This window comes from Balaenoptera musculus, chromosome 20 (assembly GCF_009873245.2).
Source record: "Balaenoptera musculus isolate JJ_BM4_2016_0621 chromosome 20, mBalMus1.pri.v3, whole genome shotgun sequence".
Taxonomy (NCBI): domain Eukaryota; kingdom Metazoa; phylum Chordata; class Mammalia; order Artiodactyla; family Balaenopteridae; genus Balaenoptera; species Balaenoptera musculus.
The window spans coordinates 20,055,161-20,074,211 of NC_045804.1; the positions used below are offsets into that span (position 1 = coordinate 20,055,161).

The window sequence follows — 19,051 nt, forward strand, 5'->3', positions numbered from 1 at the left end:
GTCTCTTTGTGTCTCGATGCTTCTGTCTTCTCCCCTGGCTCTTATATACCCACCTCCCAAGGCGTCAGCCTATTACCGAGATGTTTTCCCCCCATGTTTCAGTTTATAGCTATCGCCATAAAATCATCTAATTACTTAAGTGTTTATTACTTCAGACACACTCCTTACCTCATAAAAGGGATTTAGTTTGCTTCGTTGTCAAATTAGGACTCTTTACATTGGCTGTTTGTCACTGTACAGACATTTCATTTGTCTTCAGAGGTACAGAGTCATTATCTTCCAATCATTACGCATCACTAATGATGACCTGGTATGCTAGGTATCTGCAAATCGTTCCCACATTTTTTGTCTACTTTTCAGATGAAGAGAGAACTAGGCTTTTCAATTGCTATTCTACCAGCAACCAAAGACTCTATGTGATGATTTAAGCCTTCTGGCTGAAAAAGTGATACAATTTTAAGATCTGTTTTTCATGGCTCCAAGAGGCTGAGTTAAGATGAACAGATGGAATCGACAGGGAAAGAGATCCTCGTTCTGTGTTAAGAAACACCTTCTTACAGAGCTGTAACAAATCATTTATTCTCCATTCCCTTCACTTGTGCTTTGAATGATAACTTGTCAGGGGCATGTAGATGCGAGTTCACACCTGCATGGGTGACATTGATGGATGCCCTTTAAAAGTCCATCCAATCATATTATGAATTAAGATTATTTATCACCTAAAAACTAGTTGTATTGGGCCATTTAGAGGCTAAATGGTGCAGTAGTTCCTCAAATGAGTTTCATGAACACTTGTTCCAAAGAACATTAAAGGGTTCTCTGGTAAAAAAAATTTTGGGAAATACTGAATTCTTTGTTGGTGGACCTTTCAGAGCCTTTAATATGCTAAAGTGCTTTGTGACTTTTCAAAGGGATCTAGCATATATTTTTCTCCAAACTTACTTGACCATGGAATCATTTTTATTTCTTAGTTTTCATAGATTAGTGTTCTATGGTGCACACTTGGGGAGATCCCCCAATTACATTTAAATCACTAAAACCTTAATAATAAAATTATTTAAATAAGTGAAGGCATAAAACTTAGTATGACATTTTAGCATTACTTTAGACTAGGAAAAATATTAAAGTGGTAAATCTTTAGAAATATTTTCCTTTGAAAATCTTTTTTTTAAAAATATATTTTCTTGACGCATCTTCAAATAAAATGACTCAGCCTCTAAAACTAAGTAGAAAATTGTACAACATACATGAATCAGAAGCCAAAAGAGATGCAAATCAACACGATGATGCATCCAAAAGATGCTCAACATTAAAACTGCTTTTATTTTAGCCATCTTCTTACTAGAATAATTTTATGATTTTGGATCCCTCTGCTAGAATTAAGTTTGTTGTTCACATCACTTCAATAGATATCAGTCAAACACTCATTGCTTGAACACCTGATGTAAGTCAGGCATTATGCAAAAAAGAAGCAAATAGGTTCCTGCCCTTGAGGAGATCATAGAGAAGAAGAGACACAGAGAAGTAAACTGACAAATGACAGACAACACAGGTTGTACATCCAGGTTTTCTACGAAAGATGTGGGAGTTTAGAGGTAGGTGCCACTGTCTTTCCCTGGAAGATTTAGGGAGCGCTTGGTGAAAAGGGAACATCTGTGTGGGCCTTAGAAGGATGAACAGGAGCTTAGCAGGTAGAAGGGAATAGGAAGGGAATTTCAGCAAGTAAAGCAGAGAAACAAGATGCCATGGTGTGTTCCTGGGATGGCAAAATTGTCGGTTGATTAAAGCACAGATTCTGGACCTCCTGCAGGGAGGCACTGGAGGAGAATAAGGAGATTTGAAGTTACAAAGTTGGGTTCGTGCCACAGTAGGAAGAATTTGCACCGTGCTTAGTGTCCTAAACTTAGGATTTTTAATTTCATCCTATTGGCAATGGACATTAATTAAAGGTTTTTGAACATATATATGGCATGTTTGGGTTTGTATTTTAGAAAGATGACTGTAGTTTTTAGTGTAAGCTTGACATCATCATCATCATCAGTAAGTGTCAGGCCTTGTGCTGAGTGCTTTACATGTGTTATATGTTTCTCACCACAAGCTTATGATGTGTGCCGTGTTACTCTCCTTGCCATTTTACAGATGAGGAACCAGGCATGGAGAGGCTAAGTAACTAGTAAGTAAGTGATGGAGCTGGCATTTGAAGCCAAGCAATCTGGCTCCAGATGCCCTGCTCTTAACCACTGTGCCGTATTCCCTCTCACTGTGGGCATGTTGTTCTAACTAGAGTGAAGATGACCCTCAAGGTTAGTTGAGTGTAAGATTGGTGGGAGGATGGAACCAGGTTATTGAAGTTCTTGAGACCATAAGATTTTGGAGGCTATTTTCTTAACCAAGATACAATGCTGTAGAAAGGCGATAATTTGAAGGCAGGGACAATGGTTGGGAAGCTACTTGGATGTTCTGCAGGAGTGATGAGGGGGACATGATTTCTGTCTTAGAGGGTATGGTAGCTGGTGGGAATAGAGAAAAGGGGACAGATCTGGGATTTCTCATCACATCATTCAGTTTTCTGAGGACCATTATCTGGGTTTCCACAGTAAAAGGAATATTCTGTTTTTTAAGATAACTAGAGCATCCTAATTTTATCCTCCGCTAATAGTTAGCATTTACTGAATGTAGACCATGTGCCAAGCATAGAGCTAAGTATTTTATGAACATCTTCTTCCTTATTTCTTACACCTTTATAAGATCAGGACGATTACTATACCCATTTCCCAGATGATGAAACTGGGAGTGGGGATATTAAATAATAATTTAAAGTCATAGAGCTAGTGAATGATGGCTCATCTTACAGCAATACTTCACACTTATTAATAAAAATCAGTATCCTGTGGAATTAAATTTTATATAATTATAAATTATGTTCATTCATTTTTTCATTTATTAATTCATTCAGAAGAGTGCTTAGCACCATGTTAGGTGCTAAGCATATAGAAATAAATAGGTCAGCTAAGGTTCTTGTTTTCATGGTGTTCCTTCTAGTGGGGGAGACAGATAATAAAAATGTAAACAAATGAATAAATAATAACTTCAGACAGTGACAAGTGCCTGAAGGAAATAAAACAGAGTAATGTGACAGAGAGTGATTGAGAGATAGTGCAGGGAGTGTGCCTGCTGTGGTTAGGGTGGTCAGGGCTGGTCTTTGCCAGGTGGCTGGAGTATAGGGAAAGAGAAGGAGTGAGATCAGAGATGAGGTCAACAAGGTAGGCAGGTACCAGGCCATGTAGGATTTGTCGGTTGTTCTGCAGAGTTCAGATCTTATTCTGAGGGCATTGAGAATCTACTGGGTGATTTACAACAGGGAGAGATCAGATGTGAGTTATGTTCTATGGAAAATGAACAGGGCCAAAGTGGAAACAGGCAGAATAAGTAAGTGGTCCAGGTGAGAGGATGAAGAGTGATGCCCGTGGTTGCTGAACTGGTAAGAGGTGGTAGAGTCTGGGAGGCAATTTTGAAAGTAGAGATAGTAGGTCATCCTGATCAAGGATCACGTTTAGGTCTCCGATTTTTCTCCTAGGTTAGAGGGGACCTGAACCAAAAACCTGCCATCTGGAGTGATAGTGAAGAGGTCTATGACGAGTTCAGTGTAGGACCTGCAGAGGGTAAGCAGCTTGAAGCCCATGAGAGGAAGCAGAGCTGAAGATTTGGGAAGCTCCAACACACAGATGAAAAATGTGCTTACTACCAACTTCCTGGACTGAGATAAAAGATCTCTTTTATGTGTGTGAGTCACAGTTTGTTGTGAACCTGTGTGTGCCTTACCAGCATCTGCCTCCCAACCACTCGGTGGATTTCTGGGTTGCTGTTGGGAAACCCCTCCCAAGACAGCACCTCCTGCGTAGGCAGGAATGTCAGTGGTGGGAGGTTTCACACTGTGCAGTGACACAATTTTCTTTAAGCCTGATGGAGCGCTTCATCCCTTCACAGAAGCAGGATATAGGAACCTTTCCAGTTTGTCATCCTAATAAAAATGCTTGTAAATAAAAATATTTGGTCTTTATTTCCTGAATTGCAAGATCTTTTAAATTTCTGGGAACTCCTTTACAACATGGATTGGGAGAAAGAATGGCTGGTATAAGGACTGCCATAGACATCAATCTTTTCATTGCAGAATGTCCGTTTTGCTCTTTGTTGAGCATGTAGGCAAGGAATTCAGAGTTTGGGTTAAATGGTGGACTTTGGGGGCCTTTTCCAGTTGCGTCAGGAGATTTTGTTTAGTGCGTGGTTATAGTCAAGACTGGTATAACTCTTGCTAGCTTTCTAACCTGCAGTGAAAATTATTCTCAAATTGGATTTCTTTCAAATGGAAGCAATGTTGTTTTGCCACTTGAGGACAGCTGATATTGGCTATATTTGTGTAGGTGTATATGACCTAAAGGGAGTGGCTCTTCTGCCCTGTATCACGTGGGCATGTATGTTCCCATTGCAACATGCCAGAGTGGCTCTCACAGCACTCCATCACCCAGCACATGCAAGCTCCCTTTGGTTGGAAGTGTTGCCTATTTTTCTTGAGGATCCAAGGTTTTCAGTTCAATTCTCATGTATTACTGCAGGCTATAGAATATGCAGGTAGTAACAGAGAATTATATGCAGTTAAGTAAGGTCTAAATATATTTGATAACTAACATTAACTTGATTAGGAAAAAGAATGTTCAGTGAAACTTGAATGCCTAATATATGCCAGGCACTGGGAAAATAAAAATTTCAGCTGTTTACTATGTTAAATCTACGATTGAGATATTTAAACTTACAATCATTTTATCGTAAACTTTAGATTTTTTGTCCTCGGAATTATTTGCTAATAATAGTTGTATCTTGTAATTTTATTTTGAATCAGAGATGTTTTTGTCCATTAGTTAGGCAAATCTTGTTACTGGATTGAATTAAATAACCACTGGTTTTCCAAAGAGCTCCTGTAGTACTTGAAAAAAATAATTTTTTAAAAAATTTTTATTTATTTATTTATTTATTTATTTGGCTGTGTTGGGTCTTTATTGCTGCGCGCGGGCTTTCTCTAGTGGCAGTGAGCGGGGGCTACTCTTTGTTGCGGTGCACGGGCTTCTCATTGCAGTGGCTTCTCTTGTTGCGGAGCACGGGCTCTAGGCACGCAGGCTTCAGTAGTTGTGGCTCGAGGGCTCTAGAGTGCAGGCTCAGTAGTTGTGGCGCACGGGCTTAGTTGCTCTGCGGCATGTGGGATCTTCCCAGACCAGGGCTCGAACCCGTGTCCCCTGCATTGGCAGCAGGATTCTTAACCACTGCGCCACCAGGGAAGCCCCCAAATTTTTTTTAAATGGAAAATTAAATGTTTATGTATTTAAATATTAGTGGACATTATGACTTTAAAATATATTTTGAATTGTTAGTTTAGTTTGCTAAATATACTAGTTATATAATATCAGCAAACACTTATGGAGCATTTACTATGTAAGAGATACAGTTCTAAGTGCTTTACATACATTATGTCACCTAATTCTTACAACAACCCTATGAGGTTGGTATTAAAGTTATCCTCTGTTTTACAGACAAGGGAAACTGAGACAAAGAGAAGTTAAATAAATTGCCTAAGGTTAGTAGGTGGTAAATAGTGGAGTTGGGATCTGAACCAAGGCTGTCTGGTTCCAAAGTCTGTATTCTTAATTAGCCATACACTGATACATCATCTCTCAATTATTGATTATGATATTTTTCAAGATAAAATAAATAATTTAGTTTATGTCAACCAATCTTTGTTGAGCACCTGCTGTTTGCCTTGCACTGTGCTAAGAGATTTGGGACATTCAAGGATGAGCAGGAGATAGGTGTACTCTCAGTTATTTTAGGTTCTGTGGTTGCTCATTGGACACACAGGACTGGAACACAAGGCAGAGGAGTCATTCCAGCTGTAGTGAACAGCAGCAATAAATGAACAGAAGTGGAAAAGAACAAATTGTCATTAGGAAGCAGTGTGTAGTGCACCGTGTCTAGAAAACAATTATGTGAGATAAAAGCTAGACACAGAGAGTCTTGACTCCTGGAATGAGGAGTTTGGACTTTATTAGGTAGATCATTGAGAGCCACTGGTATATGTTTTTCTAAAGCAGGGAAGTTACTTTATTAATCTCTTCATATGTAAAATATGGCTAATGTTGCCATCACATTGATAAAATGTTTCAAGAATAAATTAAATAATGCATTAAAATGTTTAATGCGGTGTCTGGAACATAGTAAGTGCCCAAATGGTTCTAATAGGTGTGGTAGTTATTATTAAGTAAGCTGAGGGAAACTGGAGCTCTTTCCTCATCATTTTAGGTATCAATGATGGAGAGATCTAGGGGTAAATCTTGGAGTATAGCTTTCTAGTCTCTCATGTCTGCAAAATCTTCTGCCTGTTCATAGTCTTCACTATAACTTTTGTAACCGGTAGGGACCTTACCACCACAAAGGAAGGACTAGTGGCTCTCAGCCTTGCGTTTCTGGGACCCTGAGAGACTCTTAGGAGGCATTGTCTGCTTCTCAAGTACCTTCCGCCATGTTGCCTTTTGTGGACGCAGTTATCCCAAATCCCCAGTAAGATTTACTACTCAGGGGGACTGATGTAAATCTCTATCAGCTTGAGTATCGAATTTGTCCCATTCTGTATTTCTCATTAATATCTGTGATTTATGTGAAGAGGTGTTATTCACATTTAAATCCAGTTAGAAATTTTAGCTAGAGAAAAATATGTAATGGGACAGCTTGTAATCATAGTTGGTCAGTGTTCCTCAGTGGAAATTTGGCTTCTTGATCAGTTGGGAAGAAGTGTTTGATGAAAGAAAAGAACACAGTTTTTGCTGTGTAACAGATACAATTCTAAGTGTTTTACATATATTATGTCATTTAATTCTTACAACAGTGCAGATGAGTTGGATAAAGAAGGACCAACCAACTGGAGTAACACATCACCCTGGGAAGTCTCCTTCTAGTTTTCTCAGCTTTTTCCCCACACTTGAGTATCTGGACATTGTTATTCTCCCGATAGTCAACAGGATTTTTTGTTTCTAAAGACGTACACTGAAATGAAGAAGAGGAAGAGAAAAAAAATTATTTCTTGAGCACCTACTATGTGCCAGGCATATTACCATTGATAAGTTTATTTGATAGTCACAGAGACACTGTGAGATATTAGAACCCTCATTTGATAGACAAGGTAAAAACTGTGCTTCTGAGAAGCTACAAGATTTGTCTAAGGTCACAGTCAGTCAGTCAGTGGGTAGATTTGGGATTTTCAACTCAGATCTTCTGATTCCTTTTCTCATCCTGCTCTCTGTCCCTCCCTACAGTTACTAAAAGTATCTTTAGAGCGATTTAAATGTACAAAATATACTTGAATATAACATAACAAGTTATTTGTTTGGCTTAGTACATGTTAACACATAAAACAATGTTCAGTATTACTCCCAGTCTCAGCTGGTTCACAGCAATATCTGTTCCCAACCTTTGTGTGGCTCTCTCTCTCTCATTTTTGTCTTTTCTGTCCAATAAAACAATAAGTGTTGGGGTGAAGTTTCAAAATACTAACCTCAGAGTTTCCTCAATTCTCTCTTTAGGATTCTGTTACATTGCCTCCCTCCTCCCCCGACTCACCACCTCAGGGAAGAACCACGAATTCTTCCTACTTTTAGATCTTTGTGACTAAATTTCTGTCATCTTTGACTCTTCTCACATTTTCTCATGCTTCCTGACCTCAGTTGCTCTGAAAATCCTGAGTTCCTTCACTTCTTCATCACACAATGTTATAAATCTACTTGGATCTTTTTTTCCTGGGTCTACAGGTCTCATCTTTTGAACAAATGAGTAGTATCTTACAAATTACCTAATTGTATTACTTTAGTCTGGCCACATTCAGACCAAGATTCCTCTGATCCTTTAGGGAAAAGATTTGATTTGTCTCCTCCACCTAAAATAAATACTATATTAAAAAACTGAGAGGCCAAAAGTCTTGAAATTTTATGTTTTAAATATTAGCCATTTAAAAGCCAGAAATTTTGATTTTAGGATCAGGAAGTATACCAATCCTGTTTCTCAGTCTCATATTTATAGTGCAGGAACGAAGAAGAAAAAAAAAAGAATGCTCTAGAAATGAAAAGATTCAATATGGACTAATACTTGGTGGTTTGAATTAGTCTCTCTCAACCTCACAAAAATAATTTTACTTAACACTCAAATCCCCAGTCTTATCCAAATCCCACATGCTTCAGTTGATGTGATGATTCAACATTTTCACCCTTGAAGTTTCTCAAAATCCCTTTGTGTCCTTGGGCTTTTAAAACCGATTTTGCTTATTGGCATTTAATAGGATAATCATGCTGGAAAGCAGGTTTTGTAGGCCAGAGTTATGGTTTTGAGGGTAAGTCAGTAACAAAGGGCACAGCTCACTTTACGTGGAAGATTTTTAATAAAAATGGTGGAACTTACTTAACTACAGAACTAAATGCTGCTAAGTAATCTTTCTAGTTCTTCCACCAGATTCTCTCAGGCCTAAAATGTTGCAATTCTCTGGCTGCCACCTCCAAAGCTCAGAGACTAATTTTTTCCATAAACATCTACTATGATTAAACGAAAGGAGTAAGTGAAAAGTCTGAACAAATGGTTCACTAAATAATCTGAAATTTTAAAGGCATTACGGGTATAACAGGGTTCAGTCTGGAGACAAGAACCACACTCATTATTTGAATCAGGTGAATGTTATATGAAGAATTTTATTTTTTTTTATTTTTAAAATTTTTATTGGAGTATAGTTGATTTACAATGTTGTGTTAGTTTCAGGTGTACAGCAAAATGAATCAGTTACACATATACACATATCCACTCTTTTTTAGATTCTGTTCCCATACAGGCCATTACAGAATATTGAGTAGAGTTCCCTGTGCTATACAGTAGGTGCTTATTAGTTAACTATTTTATATATAGTAGTGTGTATATGTCAGTCCCAATCTCCCAATTTATCCCTCCCCGCCCTTACCCCCTTGTAGCCATAAGTTTGTTTTAAACTAAGTTGTTAGGTAACTAAAAGAATAAAAGGGGGACGCTGAGATATTACAAATGTAGGAAATGCAGAAAGCCGTAGGAGTGATATTTTCTTTAAAGGGAAAAGGGAAGGAATTAAAACTTAGAAAGGTAGATGAGGGGAGGTCATCCTGTAGAGCTGAGATGCAGGCATTTCAGGAGAACTGGCTGGCTGGTGCTGGCGATTCTAAACTGCAAACCGAATTTCGGTGCTGCTGTAGAAAACATCTGTAGCTGCTGGAGTGAAGAAGTGTTACTGGGGTGATAATCCTCAGAACCATTAGCATACAGGAAGCCTCAATTAGGCAGAAGGAACAGTCCCTTCTTCCTCCAGCCTTGCAGTTTTCCTCTGTCGCCCCCTAGTGGCAAAGCCTAACATGGAGCCGCTGGTGAGGCCACAGTGCAGTTGGCAGCGCCCTCTCTCAGCATCACAAAGCTGAGTACGGAAAGGAGCCTGTGAAGCTGAGACAAGATAATTTCACAGCTGGCACAAAGAAGCCCACAACTCCAAAAACAGCCATCTTTAAATCAGCTGAATCTCGCCACACCATTCTTGACTTCCAGTTTCTTAATTTCATTGTCTCTTTATGAGTTTTAGAGTCAGAGTTGGGTTCATATTTCAGTTTTTATGTAGGAGCTGTGTGACTATAAGAAAGCTATTTAAACCTCATTTATTTATTTTATAAAAACCACTTTATTGAGATATGATTGACATAAAAAAGCTATAATATTTTATTTATGTATATATAAAACTTGAGTTTGGAGATAAATATACACCCTTTACCACAATCAAAGCTATAAATATATCCGTTACCTCCAAAAGTTTCTTCCTGTCCTCTTTTTTTTGTGATAAGAATACTTAATATCTATCCTTTCATCAAATCTTTTAGTAGAGAGCACAGTATTGTTAACTATAGACACTATGGTGTACAGCAGATCCCTAAGACTTATTCATCTTACATAAGTGAAACTTTGTACCCCTTGACCATCACCTCCCCAATTCCCCCACCCACCAGCCTCTGGTAACCACCATTCTACTCTCTACTTCTATGAGTTTTAGATTCATCATATATGTGAAATAATCTAGTATTTGCTCTTCTGTGTCTGGCTTACTTAACTTATAATGTCTTCCAGTTTCATCCATGTTGTTATAAATGACATGATTTCCTCCTTTTTTAAGGCTGAATAATATTCCATTGTATGTAAATACCACATCTTCTTTCTCTATCATCTGTTGATGGACATTTAGGTTGCATCCATGTCTTGGATACTGTGAATAATGCTGCAGTGAACATAGGAGTGCAAATCTCTTTGAGATATTAAACAGTATGCTACTAAAAAACCAATGGGTCACTGAAAATATCAAAGAGGAAGTAAAATCCATCTGGAGAAAAATGAAAATGGAAACACGGTGATCCAAAATCTATGGCACACAGCAAAATCAGTACTAAGAGTGAAGTTTATAGTGATAAAAGCCTACCTCAGGAAACAAGAGAAATTTCAGATAAACAACCAACATTACACCTAAAGGAACTAGAAAAAGAAGAACGAAAAAAACCCAAGGCTAGCAGAAAGGAAGAACAAATAAAGTGGAAAGAAATGAAATAGACACTAAAAGAACAATAGAAAAGATCAATGAAACTAAGAGGTGGTTCTTGAAAAGATAAACAAAATGGATAAGCCTTTAGATAGACTCATCAAGAAAAAAAGAGGGTCTAACAAATAAAATCAGAAATGAAAGTTACTCCCTCACCTCTCTTCATACAAAATTTTAAAATATATAATAAAATAAAACATGGGCCAAGACTCCAACTATCACCTGGCCATCATAAGTCTTAGCTAATGGGTGGGTCCAGGTCCCCCCATGGCTGGCTTGCATGGCCAAGGGGCTCCAGGACTGGTGTCAACCCCTGGTGGTTGGGTAAGCCCCTGGTGCTAGTAGGCTAGAGTGAGGACTCCAAAATGACACTTGCCAGTACCAGTGTCCTTGTGGTGGAACCAGTTCCCCAAAATGCTGCTGTCAGAGTCTATGTCCCCAGGGAGAGTCCCCATTGCCCCCTGCCTCCCTGAGAGCCTCTCCAAGATCAGCAAGTGGATCTGAACCAGGCTCCTTTCAAATTCCTGCCTCTGTTCTGGGACTTGGAGCATGTGTGGTTTTGTGTGCACCCTTGCAAAGCAGGGTCTCTGTTTCTGACTGCCCTGTGACTCTCCTATTCTTGAGCCCTGTTGGCTTTCAAAGTCAGACATTCTGGAGGCTCATCTTCTCAGTGGAGGAACCCCTGGCTGGGGAGCCCAATGTGGGGCTCAGACCCTTTTCTCTTTGGGGAGACTTTCTGAATTGTGATTATCCTCCTGTTTGTGGGTCAGCCACCTGGGGGTTTGGATCTTGACTATACTACATCTCTGCCCCCCCCACCCCATCTCACTGTGGTTCCTTCTTAATATATTTAGTTGTGGAAAATCTTTTCTGGTAGTCTTCAGGTCTTTCTCACCTGAAAGTTTTTCAGTAAATAGTTGTAATTTTGGTGTGCCCATGGGGGAAGGTGAGCTCACGGTCTTCCGGCTCCATCATCTTGGCCACACCTCTCCTCAGCCATCACTTTCATTGGTGGATCAGAGTGATATTTTTGGTCTCTAGGAATTAGTGTCAACTCAGTGTCTAATAATCCCTGTGGTAGGCAGAATTTTGGCCCCCATGACCTCTGAGTCATTGTTTTAGGCCCATGAATTTGTTACTTTATAGTACAAAAGGGACTTTGTAGATGTAATTAAGGTGACTAATCAGTTGACTTTAAAATGCAGAGAGTATCCTGGATTATCCAGATGGGCTGAGAGACAATAACTTAACAACTGGCTCAAAGGAGGAAATTATTCTGAAGCCCACAGCTTCCAAAATAGCTATCTTTAAATCTGCTGAACCTCCCCACACTTTTCTTTACATCCAGTTCCTTAATTTCATTCTCTATGAGTTTTGGAGTAAGACGGAATTGTGTTCAGATTTCAGTTTTCTTGTTTTAGTTTTGTTTGGTTTTGACGTATAAGAATATGTGACTTAAGCGAACTATTAGCTTTGTTTAGACTTACTTTCCTCATCTACAAGCCAGAATAGCAATATCTATCTCACAGGATTGATGTAAGTGTTAAATAAAATAAAGTTTGCATGAAGTATATTTAGCAAGTGGCACCACATGTGGTGCTAAACAAGGTCACATTGGCTCCCATCTTTCTCCTTCATCTGTGTCTTCAACCATCATTCTTCATTGTTTCCTTTCTGCCTATTGCTGCTGATCTTTTCATCGTGCCTTCTTCTGAGTTTTTCTCCTCTATGTTGTTCTTTTCTCTTCCTTTTCATTCTTTTCTCCATCTTTTATTACCATAAACTAAGCCCCACCCCATATTTTCTCCTATCCCACTTGTTAACCACCTACTCATGTTATGGTCAATGAACCTCAATAAAAAGTGTTCCCCACTATTGCTTTAGCATCTGTAATTGATGTCCTTTTGCCATCACTCAAGTGTTTATGCATCTCAAGTTCTCTTAGGTGTCATATGTAGGAAACTGCCATTTTTGAGAGCTTACTGCAGTCTATTGCTTAGTGTAACAGGAATGTTCTAAGTTTCCAGTTTTAGAAAAGGCAACAGGGACTTCCTTGGTGGCCCAGTGGTTAAGACTCCATGCTTTCAATGCAGGGGACATGGGTTCAATACCTGACTGGGAAACTAAGATTCCCCCATGCCGTGGGGCATGGCCAAAATAAAAACATTTTTTTTAAAGGTATGGGAAAAGCCAACAAATATTGGCTTGATCAAAGGATCTATTCTTCTCACAGATAGGCATCTGCTAGCATTGGTTCAGAGGCTCAACTATGTCAGAATCTCTTGGGATTTTGTAGTTCTAGGAATCATATCTGTGTTTTAAGTAAGAAGAAGAGTCAGGGTGAAGAGGAAGTGGGAGCACCAGCTGTATGTGTCCTTTTTAACAACAAAGGGAAGCTTTCTCAGAAGCTCGCAGCTGGCTTCTGTTTAGATTTCATAGGCCATTCCGGTGTCTTTATATTTCTGTAATTTTATTATTTTAAATCCATAAACTTGCATTTTAGTGTTGGACTACAGGCATCTGCAGGGCATAGTAGGCAGGACGCTTTGGCCACCTTTTATTGTCCTAAAGTTTTGCCTTTTTCAAAATGTCATTTATTTGGAATCATATTCTATGTAGGTTTTTCAAATTGTCTTCTTTCATTTAGCAATTTGCATGTAAGATTCTTCCATGTCCTTTTGTGGCTTGTTAAGTCATTTCTTTTTATCACAGAATAGTATTTCATTGGATTGATGTAATACAGTTTGTTTACACATTCATGTATTGAAGAACATAGTGGTTGCTTCCAATTTTTAGAAGTTACAAATAAAGCTGCTATAAACGTTTCGTGCAGGTTTTATCATAGGCATATGTTTTCAGCTTATTTGGGTGAATATTCAGGAGAGAAATTGCTGAATTGTATAGCAAGTCTATATTTACCTTTGTAAGAAATTGCCCAAAGGTCTTCCAGATTAAAGTGGCTGTATCGTTTTGCTTTCCCACCAGCCATGAGCAAGTGTTTCTATTGCTCCATGTACATGTCACCAGCGTTTAGTGTCATCAGTGCTTTGGATTTTATCAATTCCAACAGGTGTGTAGGTTGAGCTATTTATTTATTTAAAAAATTTTAAGTTGAAGTATAGTTGATTTACAATATTATATTAGTTTTAGGTGTACAGCATAGTGATTCAGTATTTTATAGATTATACTCCATTAAAAGTTATTACAAAATAATGTGCTGTACAATATATCCTTGTTGCTAATCATTTTATACATAGTAGTTTGTATCTCTTAATCCCATATTCCTACCTTGCCCCTCCCACCATCCCTCTCCCCAATGGTAACCATTAGTTTTGTATATTTGTGAGTCTGTTTCTCTTTTGCCATATACATTCATTTTTTCTATTTTTTAGGTTCCACATATAAATGATATCATACAGTATTTGTCTTTCTCTTACTTGTTTCCCTAAAGCATAATATTCTCTAGGTCCATTCACTTTGCTGCAAATGGCAGAATTTCATTCTTTTTTTTCTGGCTGAGTAATATTTCATTGTATATGTATATATACCCATCTTCTTTATCCATTTGTATGTCGATGGACACTTGGGTTGCTTCCATGTCTTGGCTATTGTAAATAGTGCTGCTATGAACATTGGGGTGCATATATCTTTTCAAACTAGTGTTCTCATTTTTTCCAACTATATACCTGGGAGTGGAATTGCTGGATTGTATGGTAGTTCTACTTTTAGTTTTTTGAGGAACCTCCATAATATTTTCTGTAGTGGTTGCACCAATTTACATTCCCACCAACAGTGTACAAGTGTTCCCTTTTCTCCACATCCTCACCAACATTTGTTATTGGTAGACTTTTTGATGATAGCCATTCTGATAGGTGTGAGATGATCTCATTGCTGATTTGATTTTTATTTCTCTAATAATTAGCTGTGTTGAGCATCTTTGCATGTGCCTGTTGGCAATCTGTATGTCTTCTTTGGAAAAATGTCTATTCAGGTCTTCTGCCCATATTTTGAATGGGTTGCTTGTTTTTTTGATATTAAGTTGTACAAGATTATCTCAGTAGGCACTCATGATAAAAACTCTCATCAAAGTTTCTATAGAGGGAACATATCTCAACATAGTAAAGGTCATTTATGACAAACCCACAGCTAACATCATACTCAACAGTGAAAAGCTGAAAATATTTCCTGTAAATTCAGGAACAAAACAAGGATGACTGCTCTCAACCTTTCTATTTAACATAGTATTAGAAGTCCTAGCCACAGCAATCAGATGAGAAAAAGAAATAAAAGGCATCCAAATTGGAAGGGAAGAAGTAAAACTGTCACTATTCGCAGATGACATGATACTTTATATAGAAGACTCTAAAGTCTCCACCAAAAAACTATTAGAATTAATGAATAAATTCAGTAAAGCTGCAGAATACAAGATTAATACACAGAAATCTATTGCTTTTCTATACACTAATAATGATCTATCAGAAAGAGAAAGTTTAAAAAAAAAACCCGTTTAAAATTGTATCAAAAAGAAGAAAATACCTAGGAATAAGTTTAACCAAGGAGTTGAAAGACCTATATTCCACAAACTATAAAACACTGATGAAGGAAATTAAAGATGAAACAAGGAAATGAAAAGCTATCCCATGCTCTTGGATTGGAAGAATTAATATTGTTAAAGTGGCCATACTACCCAAAGCAACCTACAGATTTAATGTGATCCCTATCAAAATACCCATGACACTTTTCACAGAACTGGAACAAATAATCTTAAAATTTATATGGAACCACAAAAGACCCAGAATTGCCAATCATGAGGAAAAAAGAACAAAACTGGAGGTATCACCCTCCCTGACTTCAGACAATACTACAAAGCTACAGTAATCAAAATAGCATGGTTCTGGCACAAAAAACAGACACATAGATCAAAGGAACAGAATAGAGAGCCCAGAAATAAACCCATGCACCTACAATCAATTAATCTACGACAAAGGAGGCAAAAATATACAATGGAGAAAAGACTGTCTCTTCAATGAGTGATGCTGGTAAAACTGGACAGCTACACGTGAAAGAATGATATGAGAACATTTCCTTACACTATATACAAAAATAAACTCAAAATGGATTAAAGACCTAAATGTAAGACTGGAAACTATAAAAATCCTAGCAGAGAACGTAGGCAGATCACTCTTTGACATAAACCATAGCAATATTTTTTTGGATCTGTCTCCTAAGACAAAAGAAATAAAAACAAAAATAAACAAATAAATAAACTTAAAGGTTTGGCACAGCAAAGGAAACCATCAACAAAATGAAAAGACAACCTACTGAATGGGAGAAAATATTTGCAAATGATATGACTGACAAGGTGTTTAAGTAACACTTTTCTTTCCATTTAGAATGACGCTGAAGACCCACTTCAAAGATTACCTCCCTCGTGAGAGGCTTCCCTGAAGCTCCCCCCGGATACCCCCTGCCTGGTCCCAAGTGATCTCTTCCTTTTGAAATCCTGTCTTTAGCACTTCTGTATCTTTGCAGTCTAAGTAACCCAAGATGTTGCTTTCCACAGCATTGACTATACAAATTCCCTCCCACAGTTTCTGGGAAGTTCCTAAGGCATTACTTTCTTGTGGTCTCCCTTGCTCCATCTGGCTTCTGGGCTGTTTCCATCTTCCCTTGAATCAACTCAGACAGGATACTTAGCTCTTTCACTGGTTTTCACAGGAAAGTTGATCCATACCCAAGGATTCTGTGAGTTTGGTAACTTAATGGGGAGGGATAATAGAGTAATATTCATAACTTCCTGACTAGATCGCTCGTCTTTTTTTTCTCCTGACTCCCTTTATGGAGTAAAAAGTGTTCCTCTCTTTGTTTCATGTGTAATCATTTCTTATCCTTTTGGGGTTGCCAATACACTTGTCCCATGTGGATGCACCTATTGAAAGTTCACTGTCAAGGAATAGTGGCCACAAAAGCATCTATCGCTAAGAGAGAAGGAGTTTTCTTCTATCAACTGCTAGAAGAATACAATTTATCTTGTCATATTCTATGTAACTACTTTCACATATATACTTTTTCTTTTTGGATAGTAAGGTCCTCAAGGATAAGAATTAACTCTTCATCTTTCTTTTAAAAATTATTTTCAATTATTTATTTATTTACTTATTATTTATTTATTTTTGGCTGCATTGGGTCTTCATTGTTGCATGGGCTTTCTCTAGTTGTGGCGAGCAGGGGCTACTCTTCGTTGTGGTGTGCAGGCTTCTCATTGCAGTGGCTTCTCTTGTTGCGGAGCACGGGCTCTAGGCGTAAGGGCTTCAGTAGTTGTGACATGCAGGCTCAGTAGTTGTGGCTCGGATGGGCTTAGCTGCTCGGTGGCATGTGGGATATTCCCGGACCAGGGCTCGAACCCTTCTCCCCTGCATTGGCAGGCGGATTCTTAACCACTGCACCACCAAGGAAACCCCCAGTTCTTCATCTTTCTCACCTCCATAGTTCCTGCTTTAGAAGTGGTGGTCAATAAATTTTTACTGAAGAAATGAATGAGTGAATGATTACACTATATATGACTTAAGTCTTTTAAAAAGAAGCAAATGTATTTCTTTCAAATAGGAATTCTTGAATTATAAGAAATTAACCCATTTTATGTACAAGTAGAAACAAAGACCATGGTTTCTTTGCCCAGTATATAACATTTATTAAGAAATGACAGGAGACAGTGTATCACAGATATAATTGAAATAGCAAGTAGGCGAGATCATTCTTAACCAAAAAAGGGGAGAATGGAATCAAATGTTGAAATATGGAAAAGTCTAGTCTCCTTCTTAAAAACTGACTGTTGGGTGAAAGGCTTCTATTCTCTCCAGGGACATGTGAAGATGTCACTTGGCTATACTCTGGTGCCTTTGATGTTGGAAAATTTTTCAGGTAAACAGAAGCTAAAAATAGATTATAAAGCGGGGAAAAATAAGCTTGTGGACAGTTCACAAGGATAAATTACACAATATGTCAGCAATTTTCAATCTTGCATGAAAATCAGTAGTATATTCAAAGCAATTTGAGGATCAGCAGGTGGTTTGCACCATTTCTGTGTCCATAGAGGAAAGTCAAGATACTCATTGCAGAATGGAATCAGATAAAACTCATATACTTGGTAGCTCCCATAACAAAAACCCAAATGGAAGCCTAAGAACTTGTTAGTTGTCTACCAATGGGTGGTTGAGAGGATAAGTTGTTCAGAGATACTGTGTCCTGGGCAATTGAAATGAGCAACCTGGCTTTTAGCAGGTGGGCTGCCAGCAAGTGGGCTCACAGCAGGTGGGCTGGCAGCAGCAGGCTAGGCGGCAGCAGGACTGTCCACAGTAGGATGGGCGGCAGCAGGAGGCCTGGGCATGGTGCAGCTGGCAGCAGCACGGGGGGGTGCAGCTCACCACACAGCAGGGAGGCAGGCAGGTGCCCTCCACGCGGCAGTCAGGTCGGCACCACCTGGTGCGGCAGCTCGCAGCTCCACTGCCTCCCTCCTGGCCACAGCCAATGCTACCAGCAATGCCACAGCCAGTCTCACAGCCACTGGTCTGGCAGCAGTTGGTCTGGCAGAAGGTTGGCTGGCAACACCCGGGTTGGCAGCAGGTTGGCTGGCAGCAGCTGGAGCCACAGGTCCCACCAGTGGAACAGATGGGAAATCCACAGAAGCTAGTGGAACAGCAGGCCATGGTGTCAGGAGTTAGGTTGAGAGTTGACTTGTTAAGAGAAGTCTCTGAGTTTTGGCTGCACTTCCTACGTCTGGCCTTTTATATATCCTGCAGAGCCGTGTATTTCCCTAACATTTAGCATTTTTCCTTGATACCATTGCGAAGTCAGTCTCTGACTGGCTAATACCTGAGTTGTTAAGGTTATAAATAGCATTTTCAATGGACTGCTTGGGTCATTGTTCAATTAAATCTCATTATGTTTCTTCTTTGCCCTTTGGATCAAGCCAAGGCTCATTATGGAAGTCACATGATAGTCTAGACTTGGGCCAACCATTGCCCTGGCTTGCTTTGTCATAAATGTCCTTTGACAACCTTGAGGCAGAGTTTATCTAAACTGAACATTCTCTTCCTAACTGGTCATTCAATTAAGGATCATGATTTCGTAAACAATTTGTCTTGACTTGGAATGGCTACCATTAGTGTCATCAAAACGTGAGCTATCACCTGATTCATCAACATCAGAAGAAGTATGCTTTTCTGTGTTCCGTTTGTGCAAGTTACAGGATCCTCAGAACTCGAACAAGTATTTTTGTTATCAATGTACATATTCCCAACTGAAACCCTTAATGACTTTTCTCGTGGATTGTTTCCTGACTCTACTAAATTAAACGTGATATGCTAGTAA

At 38.8% G+C, this 19,051-nt stretch overlaps 1 protein-coding gene across 1 annotated transcript; it reads right to left on the reverse strand.

The window, feature by feature from the left end:
• Positions 1 to 17,955: 17,955 nt before the first annotated feature.
• On the reverse strand, positions 17,956 to 18,387 carry LOC118886362 (keratin-associated protein 9-3-like). The gene has a single exon (XM_036835985.1). It carries the CDS (start codon positions 18,385 to 18,387, stop codon positions 17,956 to 17,958), a length of 432 nt encoding a protein of 143 aa, XP_036691880.1.
• Between the last annotated feature and the right edge of the window lie 664 nt (positions 18,388 to 19,051).